Genomic DNA, 16,240 nt, shown 5'->3' with positions numbered 1-16,240 from the left:
CCCCCAGAAGATATGCAAGATAATTCCCCAGCATTTTGCCCCACTCCTTACCCCCTATGATAATGATGACGGGTAACTCGACCCACCGATATTTAGTAAGCATAAATAACTGGTAAGAATCAATGACTATAATGCACGTTTTAACTAACATTAATGCTACTTCACTGCAATATCATTATCAGTCCCGTTAGAGCATGTTGTCTAACATCATCATTCATACCAAGGCTGGGCCTATCATAAACCCCAATTAAATTGCAATTAAATCTACTGCAGATTGAGGTCCTGAATTAACAAAAAGAGCTACTGCAAATTCAGGAACAACCGACTTGACAGTTCTATTCACACGTGATAAATGAATGAAGATGTGGGAAGTGACACCTAGGACTACTGATGTTGGATCTTAATTTGATCAACTGGTTGCAGAAATTGGTCAAATTAAGATCCTACATAGTGGGGCAAAAAGGTATTTAGTCAGCCACCAATTGTGCAAGTTCTCCCACTTAAAAAGATGAGAGGCCTGTCATTTTCATCATAGGTACACTTCAACTATGACAGATAAAAATGAAAAAAATAAAAAAATCCAGAAAATCACATTGTAGGATTTTTTATGAATTTATTTGCAAATTATGGTGGAAAATAAGTATTTGGTCACCTACAAACAAGCAAGATTTCTGGCTCTCACAGACCTGTAACGTCTTCTTTAAGAGGCTCCTCTGTCCTCCACTCGTTATCTGTATTAATGGCACCTGTCCACAACCTCAAACAGTCACACTCCAAACTTCACTACGGCCAAGACCAAAGAGCTGTCAAAGGACACCAGAAACAAATTTGTAGACCTGCACCAGGCTGGGAAGACTGAATCTGCAATAGGTAAGCAGCTTGGTTTGAAGAAATCAACTGTGGGAGCAATTATTAGGAAATGGAAGACATACAAGACCACTGATAATCTCCCTCAATCTGGGGCTCCACGCAAGATCTCAACCCGTGGGGTCAAAATGATCACAAGAACGGTGAGCAAAAATCCCAGAACCACACAGGGGGAACTAGTGAATGACCTGCAGAGAGCTGGGACCAAAGTAACAAAGCCTACCATAAGTAACACACTACGCCGCCAGGGACTCAAATCCTGCAGTGCCAGACGTGTCCCCCTGCTTAAGCCAGTACATGTCCAGGCCTGTCTGAAGTTTGCTAGAGAGCATTTGGATGATCCAGAAGAAGATTGGGAGAATGTCAGATGAAACCAAAATACAACCTTTTGGTAAAAACTCAACTCGTCGTGTTTGGAGGACAAAGAATGCAGAGTTGCATCCAAAGAACACCATACCTACTGTGAAGCACGGGGCTGGAAACATCATGCTTTTGGGCTGTTTTTCTGCAAAGGGACCAGGACAACTGATCCGTGTAAAGGAAAGAATGAATGGGGCCATGTATCGTGAGAGTTCGAGTGAAAACCTCCTTCCATCAGCAAGGGCATTGAAGATGAAACGTGGCTGGGTCTTTCAGCATGACAATGATCCCAAACACACCACCCAGGCATGAAGGAGTGGCTTCGTAAGAAGCATTTCAAGGTCCTGGAGTGGCCTAGCCAGTCTCCAGATCTCAACCCCATAGAAAATCTTTGGAGGGAGTTGAAAGTCCGTGTTGCCCAGCAACAGCCCCAAAACATCACTGCTCTAGAGGAGATCTGCATGGAGGAATGGGCCAAAATACCAGCAACAGTGTGTGAAAATCTTGTGAAGACTTACAGAAAACGTTTAACCTCTGTCATTGCCAACAAAGGGTATATAACAAAGTATTGAGATAAACTTTTGTTATTGACCAAATACTTATTTTCCACCATAATTTGCAAATAAATTCATTAAAAATCCTACAATGTGATTTTCTGGAATTGTTTTTCTCTCATTTTGTCCATCATAGTTGAAGTGTGCCTATGATGAAAATTACAGGCCTCTCATCTTTTTAAGTGGGAAAACATGCACAATTGGTGGCTGACTAAATACTTTTTTGCCCCACTGTATGTAGGCTGTAGAACAATAATAGAAAACGAGTATAACCAGGAAAAGGTAGAAGAAAAAGCAGTATACTGACTTTTGAATGGTAGTCTAGAGCCTGAGGTGAGGCTCGGAGTCCCTGAAGGACTTCAGTCAGAGCCTTAATAATGTGCTGTCTCCAACCGGGACAGAACAACAAATCGCGCCAGCTGTAGTTCAAAGTCATTAGCTAGTCAAAGGCAGGCATGTGGACTCTGCTTACCCAGAACCCATGTAGGTGTCCTCCTCTCTAATGAAGATAACACCTTTCACCACCCACACATTGGCAATTTAAATGCACACAGGTTGATGGATGCTGCTGTCTCTAAGGAAATTAAAAGGCGAGCCACTAGAACAGCTTGTAGCCTATAGCCTGTCTAGCCAAGGAACAAGGATCTGCCATTCTTCAAAGAGTGACCATGCAATTTGCTAAGCAGATCATAGAATAGGCTACACCAAACCATGAGCAACCACAATATTTCAGCGAATGTGTTACCAAAATGACAATGTAAAGTACAGTATTTTATTGAGCTCGTCAGTAAGACCAGTGATGCACTTGTCATTCTGAAGTTTTGACAACTACCTTTGCCAACTGTCTTTGCCTCAAATGCAACAGGCTTCTATAGACCTGCCTGTGAGCTGAAGAGGGCAGAAAGTAGGTAAGCCAACATCAGCTTCCCTTTCAGCAGCACATCAATAGACTAAATCAGCAAAAGTCACATTTCCAATCATTACATTGTAAAACACGGTGATTCCCAGCAGAAAAGAAAAAAGCAAATATGCCCAGCTGGGAGTGCTCTAAGTAAGGCAAAAATACAGTGGGTTAATTTAAATAAAGGCACCGGTCTTTGACACAAGGCTGCTCTCAGTATGAAGCCTATGAGTGGGAAAAATGTTATGTTTCACTGTAAATGTCAATGTTTACAGACCAAGGAATCCAGTAATCATTCTTGTCCAGATCAACAGTGATGGGTATGAGGCAGTGAAGCAGTAACAGACAGCAGACAGTGCATTTGGAAAGTATTCAGACCTTCACATTTTCCACATTTTGTTACATTACAGCCCTGTTCTAAAATTGATTAAATACATTTTTTACCTCGTCAATCTACCCCCATTACCCAAAAAAGGACAAAGTGAAAACAGTTTATTAAAAATAAAAAAAACAGAAATACCTTATTTACATAAGTATTCTGACCCCCTTTTTTTATGAGACTCGAAATTGAGCTCTGGTGCACTGTTTCCATTGATCATCCTTGACATGTTTATACAACATGGAGTCCACCTGTCGTAAATTAAATTGATTGAACATGATTTGGAAAGGCACACACCTGTCTGTATAAGGTCCCACAGTTGACAGTGCATGTCACAGCAAAAACCAAGCTATGAGGTCGAAGGAATTGTCCGTAGAGCACCGAGACAGGATTGTGTCGAGGCACAGATTAGGGGAAGGGTACCAAAAAATGTCTGCAGCATTGAAGGTCCCCAAGAACACAGTGGCCATCATTCTTAAATGGAAGAAGTTTGGAATCACCAAGACTCTTCCTAGAGCTGGCCACCTGGCCAAACTGAGCAATCAAGGGAGAAGGGCCTTGGTCAGGGAGGTGACCAAAAACCTGATGGTCACTCTGACAGAGCTCCAGAGTTCTTCTGTGGAGATGGGAGAACCTCCCAGAATGACAAGCACCTCTGCAGCACTCCACCAATCATGGTAGAGTGGCCAGACGGAAGCCACTCCTCAGTAAAAGGCACATGACAGCTAGGAGTTTGCCAAAAGGCACCTAAAGGACTCTCAGACCATGAGAAACAAGATTATCTGTTCTGATGAAACAAACACTTTGGCCTGAATGCCAAGCATCACGTCTGGAGGAAACCTGGCCCAATCCCTAGGATGAAGCATGCTGATGGGATGTTTTTCAGCGGTAGAAACTGCAAGACTAGTCAGAATTGAGGGACAGATGAATGGAGCAAAGTACAGAGAGATCCTTGATGATAACTTGCTCCAGAGCGCTCAGGACCTCAGACTGGGGCGAAGGTTCATCTTCCAACAGGACAACGACCCTAAGCAAACAGCCAAGACAATGCAGGAGTGGCTTGGGGACAAGTCTCTAAATGTCCTTGAGTGGCCCAGCCAGAGCCCGGACATGAACCCGATCGAACATCTCTGGAAAACCTGAAAATAGCTGTGCAGAGACGCTCCACATCCAACCTGACAGGGCTCGAGAGGATCTACAGAGAAGAATGGGAGAAACTCCCCAAGTACAGGTGTGCCAAGCTTATAGCGTCCTACCCAAGAAGAATCAAGGCTGTAATCGCTTCCAAAGGTGCTTCAACAAAATACTGAGTAAAAGGTCTGAATACTTTTATTTAACTAGGCAAATGTGATATTTTTTTTTAATGTATGCATTTGCAAACACCTGTTTCCGCTTTGTCATTATGGGGTATGATGTGTAGATTGATGAGGGGAAAAAAATATTTTATCAATTTTAGAACAAGGCTGTAACGTAACAAAAAGTGGAAAAAGTAAAGAGGTCTGAATTCTTTCTGAATGCACTGCAAGTCTGTTTCAATTATAAATTATGCCATCTAGGCTAAATCCCGCATTCAAGGCAGCTATATAATAATGCGGCCTAATCGAGTGAGAAAATACATATATTTCTTTGTTTCTCAAGTTTCTGACAGCAGTACCCCACCTGGAATGCCATCATAGTGTATGGCCGGTTGAATGCTGCAGCATTAAAAATGAACAAGGAAAAGCCTGGGGCTGGAACCAAAATGCCAGACTGGGCCTGTTAAATGGTTATCTCCATCTCTCCAACGATAACACGGACTCAATTCAAATGACAATTGAACATCAAACCCCGGAGGGAGACGGGTTAAAGGTCACCAACTTATGAGACAAAAGCAGAACAGAATAATACAGTCACTACTTTAGGGTTCAATTTGATACTATTCAGTTCAGTTTAGATAGACACTATTCCATATGCTCCCCATAATTACATGTATTGTTAATAGGCTTCACCCTCTATCATCTATCAAAACAAAGCATGTAAAAAAAAACAGGAGAATATTAATAATTGAGAACACTGTTCAAAAAGTTTAGGAACAAAAAAAATTGAAAATCACTGTCTAACCACAGACAATGGCAAGCTGAGAATGAAAATGTCTCGCAAAACTATGCCAAAGTATGCCTGTCGATATTTTCTAAACAATTAACCACAACCAAAGCCAAGGGGATCAATTTGTTCATATGATGTTGGTCACAGCACATCACAGTGGGCACCCACAATCTCATCCTTTGTCAAGCCATTACGCTCATACAGCATTAACATCCAATTTTCCTCCCGTGAAACAATGCAACACTGAGACCATTCACGATACAAGGCCATGAAAATAGAAACCATAATTCGACTGTACTTCAGGGGAAAAAAAAAAATCATTTTGCCATGGGCAGAACTTTTTATGTGAGTATGTTGAGTAAGGGAACAACATGGATGGCCAGAGTGGTTACAGCATTCGCTCACAAGTTTTTGGAAATCATCTCTCGCCCAGACTGAGACGTAAGAGAATGACAAACTACAGTGTCCAATGATATGTTGACTTAAAAAGGTGACACAAACATAGACAGTCAGCAGCAGTCATTCGTCCTCTAGCCTACTTTGATTATATAGACATATTGAATGCAGCTTAAAGGATAAACTCTTTTCATTAGTCCATTGTTGACATAGTCACAAAATGTTTTGCTTGTCAGCAATCAAGTTGTCAAGATATTTAAACTGTCAAAATACAGAAATCATCCCTGTATGATGCACTATGTAGCCAATTTTCCTGGGATCGGTGTCCTCTACTGTAGACAGTCCTCTTCGAAGAGAATGTTCAAGAATACTTCCCAATCTTACAAGCAGTCATTTAATATTTTTCACCATACAACGGTGCTTTCACAGAAACAGGAGGGTGGTAGTTGAAACACCACAACGCAGGCCTACGCTAAGACATCCTTGTCAAAATATCTTGAAGCAACAAAACCGCCTATAACATTCGGTCAATAATCTTTCGGGTTTCAGAACTATTAGAATGTAACTAGAACCCTTGTTAAATGGTTACAAATGGGAAGAATACATGCTTGTCCTGGCATGCATCCCCTACGCAAGCTTGACGTTAGACATAAAAAAAAATGAAATGTAAAACTGTGTGAGCCGAGACCTCAGTTTGGACGTGACCAAGTTTTTTCACTGACATCTGCAGTGAGAACAGAATTGTGTATTCTGGAATGCTAGCCTGCGTACTCGCTCTCCTCACTACAAGGATGTTATTATGTAGCTGCATTTCAATCCAAAGGCTGGGTGAACTCCAGGAAGCGGGAGGGAAAACAATGTTAAAGAGAGCCTTTTCCATAAATGAATACTGTAGCACAGCGCCATTGTGCAGGGGTCTACACTAGTAGGAAAGATACAGGTGCCACAGTCAAGAAAAAGGGCACTTGGGTTAAATAATGGTGGTTAAAGGGGAATGGAAACAGTAGGATTTAGAACGCCAGCTAACTAACTGTAAATGGCAATATTGGCACATTTGGGGAGGGGGGGGGGGGTTAATATCGCAGATATGATGGAAACTACAATCTAATTGTCTGCATCACTTCCAATCCTCCATATATTTTTTTTAATAATATTTTGAAAATATATTTGTTTTTTTTTAATATGTAGATATATTTCCTTTATTACCCTGCAACCCTACCACACATCCCCCAATTGGAGCAAACTAGTGAATAACATAGGCCTGTATTTCCAGCTAATACATACTATATACATTTTATGGACACAGTCTATTTTACAATAGTTCTAATTTGTTTGTTTTTACTCCTGTCTTTCCTCTACCCTCAACTTCTGATGTCCATCCGGTTTGCCATATCTTTAAACTGTGCTCTTTCATAGGTTCTTAACCTTTGCATGTTTTACAGGCACAGTATTTTCTACATTAGTTATCTAGTTGATATTAGTTGTTATTACTCCCAACCTTCAGCTCAATTCAACCCCTCCCATCATTCTCTTAACACCATCCATCCACCATTGCCATAAAAAAATTTAACTGTGCTGTTTCACAAAAGTTCTGAAGCTTTCTATTCTCATAGTTTATTTTTGCTAAAACTATTATTTTATTATTGATCGATTGACTATTACTTTTCAGATCGCCCATTAGTGCTATCTGCAGGGTTAGCTCCAGGTAAATATTGCAATTCCTCAGGCATTCCTGGACCTGTGACCAAAAACAAGCTACATTTGGACAGTACCAAAACAAATGATCTAATGATTCTGACTCGTCGCAGCAGAATCTGCAGAGCTGGGAAGGTTGTATCCCCCGATATAAATAACATTTTATTGGTTGCAAGAATTTTGTATAATAATTTTGAATCCGGCGTCCTTTTGCATATCTCTTCATAAACCATGTGCCATGGAATCGGTACGTCAAATCTATTCCCATCTATATGGCACGGCTGTCAATTGTTTGGTCCTTAAATTTAACTGGTATACTTTTTTATTTATCATAATTTTCTTTAACCAATTATGGTCTTTAATGCAGGGCCGGCTTTTGCTTGACTCTGAAGTCAACAATGTTGATGATGGTCGGTCGGTAACCCCTACACACCATAACCCTCGAAATTGAAAAGGTAGGAGCAAGCAGAGCGCCTCAACGTAGGCCTATGACTCCTTTCCATTCGTAAACTCCCAGTTGATGCATCGAAAGTTCCCTTCGTGATGAAGTCATCCTCCTCGAAGAGCTGGTTGCAGATCCTGCTTGCACGAGCTGACCTGTCATTAGAGTGATTTTTTTGAAGCCAATTCCTACAGCCTGTTGCTGTACAGTTCATGTTTGAATTACTACTTGATGTTGCCATCTTCCTGAGCTCTCGAAAACTCAATACCAGACAATTTGCGTCACTGGCGTCAGTCGTTATTATGACAATTTAAAATGGTGCTGACCATAGCTCAAATAAACCTTGTCGACGATCAAAATATTAAATATAGAGATGTTTTTTTTCTGCTACATGCACATGTTTAGTATTAGTAGATTGAATACACCTGTTCACTTAGATTTATTTCCTAAAGTGTTCCCTTTCCCCTTTAAAATCACAAAAACGTATTTAAAATCATGAATTTGCCTTGTTCTAGAATCTATGGAACAGCTCATATAGGCTACTATGTTTAGCCTATTCAGCCTAGATTATGAACATTGCACAATAGGCTTAGCCTATGTGGAATTGGTCAATGTGTAATGTTACGGCTTGACGATAAAGATGAAAAACGCACCTACCTAGATCTTTCATCATTGACAGCAAGAATGATTGTTATACCACTCTTTTGTAAAGCCCGCCATCACTGTAATCCACCAAACTAATACCTCTATAGCCTTGAGTCCCCTAACCATGAATGCTTGACCAAAGAGAATGCTCATTTGCTATTCAGGTGGTTTCATCCATCAACATTTCAGGCTAATAACTGTGAGAGAAATAATCATAATGTCACACTACTTTAAAAGGTAGACTAATCAATTGGATCCTATTCAGTCTGGTTCAAATAATGGTAGCTATTAACTTCGTGAATTTGATTTACATTGGACCTTTGAAGCTAAATAGCCTAGTCTGGCTGACACCTAACTTGAATCCTCCTGATTTCAGAGTCTGGAAAGGCTTCTTGATGTTGTCAACATGACGTGATGATAATGAAGGGTGCTTTGCTTTTTACTGTTTGGTTCTTCTCTGCGTCTTTCTCACTCAAATACCCACATGGACAGCCACACAGACCCGGAGTGTCGCCCCCTACCAATACAACCGTCAGATTTTCTAATCCAAACAACGAGAGGTCTTAACCCCCAAGGAATGTGTTGTTCAGAGAACAATTCAAAACTCTTGCACAATTTCTGTGCGAATACTAAATTGTCAACGGGCTCCTGTCCAGAGCAGTGCATCCAAGTCACGTGGGTCGCGTTAGCCTGGCTAAGAACAGCCTGGGCTTTAGGCTACTCTGCAATCAAGTGGGGGGCTACATCGGTCTTGAATCTTTGAATTATACTAAACAAAAATATAAATGTAACATTTAAAGTGTTGGTCTCATTTTTCATGAGCTGAAATAAAAGATCCCAGAAATTCTCAATAGGCACAAAAAGCTTATTTATCTCAAATTTTGTGCACCAATTTCTTTGCATCCCTGTTAGTGAGCAATTCTACTTTGCCAAGATAATCCATCCACCTGACAGTTGTGGCATATCAAGAAGCTGATTAAACAGCACGACCATTACACAGGTGCGCCTTGTGCTGGGACAATAAAAGGCCACTCTAAAATGTGCAGTTGTGTCACAAAACACAATGCCACAGATGTCTCAAGTTGAGGGAGTGTACAATTGGCATGCTGACTGGAGGAATGTCCAACATAGTTGTTGCCAGATAATTGAATGCTAATATCTAGACCATAAAAACATTCTTTTAGAAAATGTGACATTTCACCCAACTGGCTTCACAACAACAGACCACCAGCCCACCACCCCTCAACAGTCATGTGAAATCCATAGATTCGGGAGTAATGAATTTATTTCAATTGACTGAGTTCCTTCTATGAACTATATTTCAGTAAAATCTTTTAAATTGTTGCATGTTGCATTTCTATTTTTGTTCAGTATAGATTCATAACAATGGAAATCTTATGGTTGAGCGGTTCTTCAAACAAAAGGCAGAATCAGGTTGAGAGAAGTAGTCAGGGATTATGGCTCTCAGCTCTACAACCTCCCAAAGACAATGGTTGAGTCATTCAGAGACATGTTGGTGCTGACCTCCAGTGGCATGCTGAATTAATGGTCCACTCTGCCGCACATTGGCCGTGCAACAAGGAACTCTGACGCTGAAAGACATTCAACCATCTTTGCTTTAGTCCAAACAAGCCTAAATAAAAAATAATAAAAAAATCAGACAAAATTGAAAAGTCAAGAAAAAACTAAGTTACCACTACTACACTTTGTCTAAACCCCATCAACTGACAATCCCCCCCCCTGCTATAACATTATTTTCTTGCAGATCAATATTCATAATAGTACACACAATAAAACAGGACAGACATCCAAAGGACACCAATTACTTTACTGATTTCCTTTCAATTCTACCAACACACCCACCATTCCAATTTGAATGAACAACCCAGGCGGGCAGTGGCCCCAAACTGGAAAAACATGTTTCCAAGCATATTTGGCTAATCCACCTCACAGCATGTTCTGAACATCCCATTCAACCAAAGGCAGCCATTGTCAGTCAACTGGATCTCTATAATGAGCCATGTTAAAGCTTGTATTGGCAGACAGCAGCCCCTCTCAATGGGAGCCTATCAGGCTCCAGCTTCCAGACAGGAAGGCCACAGTATACTCTATCAGTGAGGGAAGCATTCTCCAACAGTCCATTTTACACATGGTTCGCTATAGTAACCTGGTAGAAACGACCAACGTGGATATGTTAGGGCCGATGCAGATACCGATTTTTGGGAGTCAAGGAGGGTGAGGGCCGATATTCAAAATCATTACATTTGAATATTGATGACATTTCTTAGACACGGCCATGTCTGCATTCATTTATCAATTTTAAAATCAAACAATACATTGGACTTCGTTTTTACCAAACTACATAACGGTATTATTATTTATTTTTTTAAATGGTACATTTCTTGATAAACTGGGTAAATTAAGAGGGCATAGGCCTACTCACAACACAGGTGAATGCATATTAAATAGGAATGTGCATTGAGATATTGAGCTTGTTTTGGAGTCTATTGTGCTGCAGATGACAATCTGTTTTCCTTCCATTTGGGACTTATATTAGTCTACTGATCAACAACATTCGCATCGAAGCACCACTCCAGCATGTCACGCCTGTATGGAAAGACATCATATAGGCACTGCTGTTGGTTTGAGAATATACAAAAAAACATCTATTCATTGCAAATGGGTACAACTTAACATCATGATGTGATCACAGATGCTTATGAAAGCAGTCCTTTTATGTCATTTTCCATGATCAAGAAAGTAATTTTTTTTCAGCTGCCTGGACGAAATTCAAAACAATTCAATTGGCTAGTTCAGCTATCTTTCAAGAAATGGGTGGGTTGTAACTTGATCCTACTGCTACGATTGGATAGAGCGAGGCTGTAACTCTACTCCCTTTCACATCTCTCTCAATCGCTCATATCACTTGCTGCTGTTTACTGCTACTATGAAAACTAGCTCAATGGCAATGACATTTGCTACCAAGCCATAAAATGTACATAACATCTAACAAGAACAAGGCTAGTAACAAAGATGAAAATTACTCAAATCTGCCCATAATTTGAGATGTGAGAAAGCACACACGTATTGCGTGCTGATCTACAGCTTCATTGGTCCATAAACATGCAGGAAGATTCTTCGGTAGCTAAACCTATTGCCAATCTTTATTTAGGCATTTAAATACACTTCCTTCTTTCCCTATTACAACAATCTAATCAACTGTCAACTAGGGCTTTCGCTGACCGAAAGTCTGTTCTTTTGACCAATCGATTGGGATGAATTTTAAAACGTGTATTTTTCTATATAGACACCACATTTGTTTGTTTTTTACAGACCACGTAACTAGGCCTAGGTGTCCTAGACAAAGCGAGTGCAACAATATCCGTAGGCTAGTTATTGGTTTTGTAACAATACCCAAACATGCAAAGGAGGATATTACATTTTTCAATGTTTGTGTAGCTATTCAGGACTCATCCCCATAAAGAAAATTCCATTCATAACTATGCATTTCTGTATAGTACAAATCAGGGACCCATGATGTCATTATGTTACCGCCATTCTGTTCTAGTGTTCAATAACCAAAAGAGGTTAAATTTAAGGTGTCATTATAGCTGACTCCCCATTCCTTCTGCAGACATCTTTGAATCTAGATTCAGAGTAGATATTTAACAGTTTTTGGAAAACATGGTCCAATCAAATTTTGGGATATTTAACCATCATTCTGTTACCAAATTTTACATCTGCACTGTCCTTGGAGTAAACGTTTTTTTGCACAATTTTCAAATTAGTCCTTGAGCAAAATGTGTCCTTTTGCACAGAGTTGTATGGTTTGTTTAATTTTGTAATCAATGGCTTTTGTTTGGCATCATTTTAAAAAGTGACACATTTTCAAGTCTCAGCGTCATTCTGTTACCATGGAATTGTCGAGACACACACATACTGAACAAAAATATAAACGCAACGTGTAAAGTGTTGGTCCTATATTTCATGAACTGAAATAAACATGAATAAATAAAAAATAGTATGCTGAGTGTAGGAATGTCCACCAGAGCTGTTTCCAGAGATTTGAATGTATATTTCTCTACCATAAGCTGCCTTCTACATCGTTTTAGAGAATTTGGCAGTGCGTCCAACTAGCCTCACAACCGCACACCACGTGAAACTACCCAAGCCCTCCACATCGTTTGAAATGGTTGCATATATAAAATAATTTTGTAGTTTTTCTTCTATCCACCTTGAGATTATTCTTGTATAATGAAAAGCACTTAACACATTTAACACATTATTATAGTGGAGATATCTTGGTTACTAAACTTTGCATGATTTTGTTCTGAGAGCCTAACGCAACTTCCCCAGCCAGTCAGATGAACTCGTGGATATCATTATGTCTCTGCGTGCAGTTTGAAATAAGTTGCTAAGTAGCGCTAGCTCTATTGCTAACTGGCGTAAGTGCAATTGCTGGAAGTCTATGGGTATCTGCTAGTACGTTAACGCGAGTTCGCATTGGTTTGCGAAACTACCTCTAACTTCTGTTACGAGATGTTCCCACGCCAATAGATGGCGCTGCTGTTGTGTGTATCCTACTGTAGTGAGGAGTGAGCTAAATTAGGCATTACGTACTATGCACTGAATGGAGCTGTATGCATGCTACCCAAAGATGATGAAGTAAAGACATTCTTATCAACATTACCTTGCTATTGTATTGAATAATCAGCATACAAAACAGCTTCCTTTATACTGGACATAGAGACATAAAAATGGTATCCACAAGTTAATCTAACTCTGGGGAAGTAGATAACGGGCATCAATGACAAAATCCCGAGGTATCCCCTTTAAATTTAGGTGGCTGTCGCTCATAATATTCTGAAGCAAAAAGTTATTTGTGTAAATAAACTACCGGCAATCCATCAGAAAGAATTTAAGGTTGCAGGAGGGGGCTAAGTTTGAGGACGTTTTGTTATGTTGTTTCTTCTAGAGAAAGGGATTGTCACAAAATGTACCCAACGTTAGGCACATATCTTCCTTACACTGTCTGGCAAGTCAGATAACCAGCCATGATCTTACCATATAAACTTCTTTTTCGCAAAGGTGGCAAAGCATGTTAGCTAGCTAACGTTAGCTTACTTTGAGCATTGTCTAAAGCCGACCTTTCTAAACCAGTTGGCTAACAACTAACATTAACTAGTAATAAATGCTATGCACCTCGACTACTGTTGTGGAAGCAAAAAGCCGACTGAAACAAACAAAGGTGCAGGAAGTGCGTTTACTTAGTTACCCGCTAGTAAGACTGTCAACAAGAAAACTTGTCAAAGTTGTAGCTGGCAAGATGATTCGTTAGCCGCTACCATTAACTACCTGGTGTTATGATTCCATAGCTAACGCTAGCTAGCTAACCTCTACGCATCTCATAACATAACGGAGTTACATGTTCGCAATAGTTAGTTACCTAACGTTAGCTATTTGACTTGACGATGCATAGTTATGCCGATACGTTTACAGATGATTGGCAACTAACGTTAGCCGAGTTGGCTAGTACAAACTCACAGTAATAAGCCACGACAGGATCCCTCTTCTCATGTTCCTGTGCAGTTCTTAGATAGTGCTGAATGGCTTTTAGCTGTGGTGGAAGAGCCATCTCTAAGAATATCAATAACAGATTAATCAACAATCGAAATGTGGATCGCTAGTTATCTTTATGTATATATTTTTAAATGTTCCTCATCGCGCAGAATTCTTCTGCTCCTTGTTCAATACGTGTAGCGCCATCTGCAGGACCGGAGGACTATCAAAGCAAAACAGCATCATATTGATATTCATTACTGTGTACTGCAATGCATTCCGCTGTGATCTCAAGAGCTGTGTAGCCAACAATATTATAATATGAATGTAATATCAATCAATGACAATTATGGCATACCTGTGCAGTAAACTGTCATCCAGGAACTGCATGCAGCTTGTTGTTTGGGGAGTTGTTCGACACCACAATGATCTGCTGTGATTACACTGCATATTGACCTTTCCCCCCCAAGAGATAGCATGGGGCTATCATGAACACAGGGTCTGTATAGAAAGCAACTGAAACTGGGCGTGCAGCAGTCCTGTTAATCTAGGGTTGCTTTGTCAATACAAAAGTTTGTCAGTACATTAAAGCTGCTGCATAGCACCACCTCTAACAAAAAAAAAAACTAACCTAACTGATACTTTTGAAACATAAGAACATTTTTGATCCTGAGCTAAAAAGCAGACATATTTTTTTAGAAACATCATACTGTAGAACAATATTGTCCTAATATGAGTTGGTCATAAAATGTGCCCCTTTTATTAAACAGAGCTGAGAAGTTCTATGAATTTTATAAAGAACACGCAGTCAAAACAGACAATAGATGTAATGAAATGCAATTACCCTAAGAAATGTAAACATAGCAACCAAACATGAGTAAAAATAAAAAACCTATGTAACAGATAACTAATTGATCCCACTTCTCTAAAATACTCCTCAGATTTACTGACAACCAAATGAATGTCATTGCTTCTTTTAACAGTTACCTCAGCTTTTCTGTACAAAATGAAAGAGGCAAACTTTAAAACTATCCATCTGTCACAAATACCAGAAAGCAGTATGCCATATTGTACCTGAGATGATACATTTAGCTGAAAATAACAAAAGTTGGATGGATGCCTGATAATAATTTACAGATACAAAACAAAAGAGGTAATCATTTTCGGTACAGCAACAACAGTGTTAAATCAAAAGCATAATACTTCTAGCTATGAAAAGGGTCTTAAAATAGTCAACTATATGGGTTAACCATCCACACTGTGACCAGCAGACTTATCAACAATTACACTTAAATCTACAGTGATGTGCAGAATCTGCATGATAAATCTGGTAGCATGGAAACCCATCTTCTTTAACTTATTATTATTGTTATTGACACCATTCCTATATATAGTATTTCAAAACCTTAATTTTACAATCATCAAATGAGATGTGCAAAAATCTTTCAAATTTCAAACTAGTTTGAGAACCTTTATATAGTCCGGTACTTCAATTCATACAAAATGTATAATTACTAATGTATTATGACCTGAAAATAATTAAAGCCAAATATTGAAATCAAATCTAAGCTTCATTAGATGAATTTGTTGCCTGCCTATGCCTTAAAATGACCCATTTTCAGCTTCTGTCGTAGGGTATCAGGATGTTACCATTGATGACATGACATTGGCCATATGTTGTACTGGACAATTAGATTACATTACTGTGGGATGTAGGTTTGTCTATAGGCCCCTAAAAAGACTACAAGAATCCTATAAAACTTTTCACTGCGTACAAATATGGAAAATATTATAATTACTGGTAACACGTTTCTTTCTTACGTGGGCCAATGATTGAAAAACTGCATATGTCACAACAATATCATTAGTCTATTGACAAAGTAAGGTTTAAATCTGTGTGACTTGACTTAAACAATGGGATTAATGGAAAGTGTCTGAGTGTCAACTCCCAACAAAAAAAAGCAGAGGTATGTAGTTTTCGGCATTGGTGTCCATGTGAGACCTGGATAGACACACAGAAATTTGAAATGTGATCAATTACTCTGTAGCAAAATAACACGCAGGTCATTGATTGGTCAAATAACCCAATCTCCTACAGAGTATCTCAAATATCTCAGCAACACACAGCAGCACCGTGATCCCAGTGAAAGTGTACATTGCACTTAAAAATATGGTCTTTTCAAAGTGTTCTGGCACCATGCATTTTGTGACATTGAACGTCTTTTCTAGGGCACTGGCATCACACATATAGAGTGGGTGAACCTGGAAACCAAAGAGATGGCTCTGCAACCAAAAGGCGATGACTTCCAGAATAATTCTTAGCAGGACAGAGATGATGTAGAAGACGGTGTATATAG

The 16,240-nt window shown here is 39.5% G+C and overlaps 2 protein-coding genes across 4 annotated transcripts in view; both read right to left on the bottom strand.

The window, feature by feature from the left end:
• Positions 1-14,082, bottom strand: part of LOC135557604 (vacuolar protein sorting-associated protein VTA1 homolog) — a 45,342-nt gene extending 31,260 nt beyond the window's left edge. For all 3 annotated transcript variants that reach the window (XM_064991024.1, XM_064991025.1, XM_064991026.1), the window contains exon 1: positions 13,869-14,082. In XM_064991024.1, coding sequence (XP_064847096.1) covers positions 13,869-13,959 — 91 coding nt within the window. In that variant the 5' untranslated portion in view covers positions 13,960-14,082. The remainder of the gene's footprint in view (positions 1-13,868) is intronic.
• Positions 14,083-15,381: 1,299 nt separating this feature from the next.
• Positions 15,382-16,240, bottom strand: part of LOC135557198 (gap junction epsilon-1 protein-like) — a 2,922-nt gene continuing 2,063 nt past the window's right edge. Inside the window, exon 3 of the mRNA XM_064990401.1 lies at positions 15,382-16,240. This exon is cut by the window's right edge and continues 103 nt beyond it. Coding sequence (XP_064846473.1) covers positions 15,948-16,240 — 293 coding nt within the window. The 3' untranslated portion in view covers positions 15,382-15,947.

The sequence above is a fragment of the Oncorhynchus masou genome, chromosome 16 (genome assembly GCF_036934945.1).
Source record: "Oncorhynchus masou masou isolate Uvic2021 chromosome 16, UVic_Omas_1.1, whole genome shotgun sequence".
Lineage (NCBI taxonomy): Eukaryota > Metazoa > Chordata > Actinopteri > Salmoniformes > Salmonidae > Oncorhynchus > Oncorhynchus masou.
The sequence above is the reverse complement of the archived record's forward strand: the minus strand, read 5'-3'. Positions and strand labels throughout refer to the sequence as shown.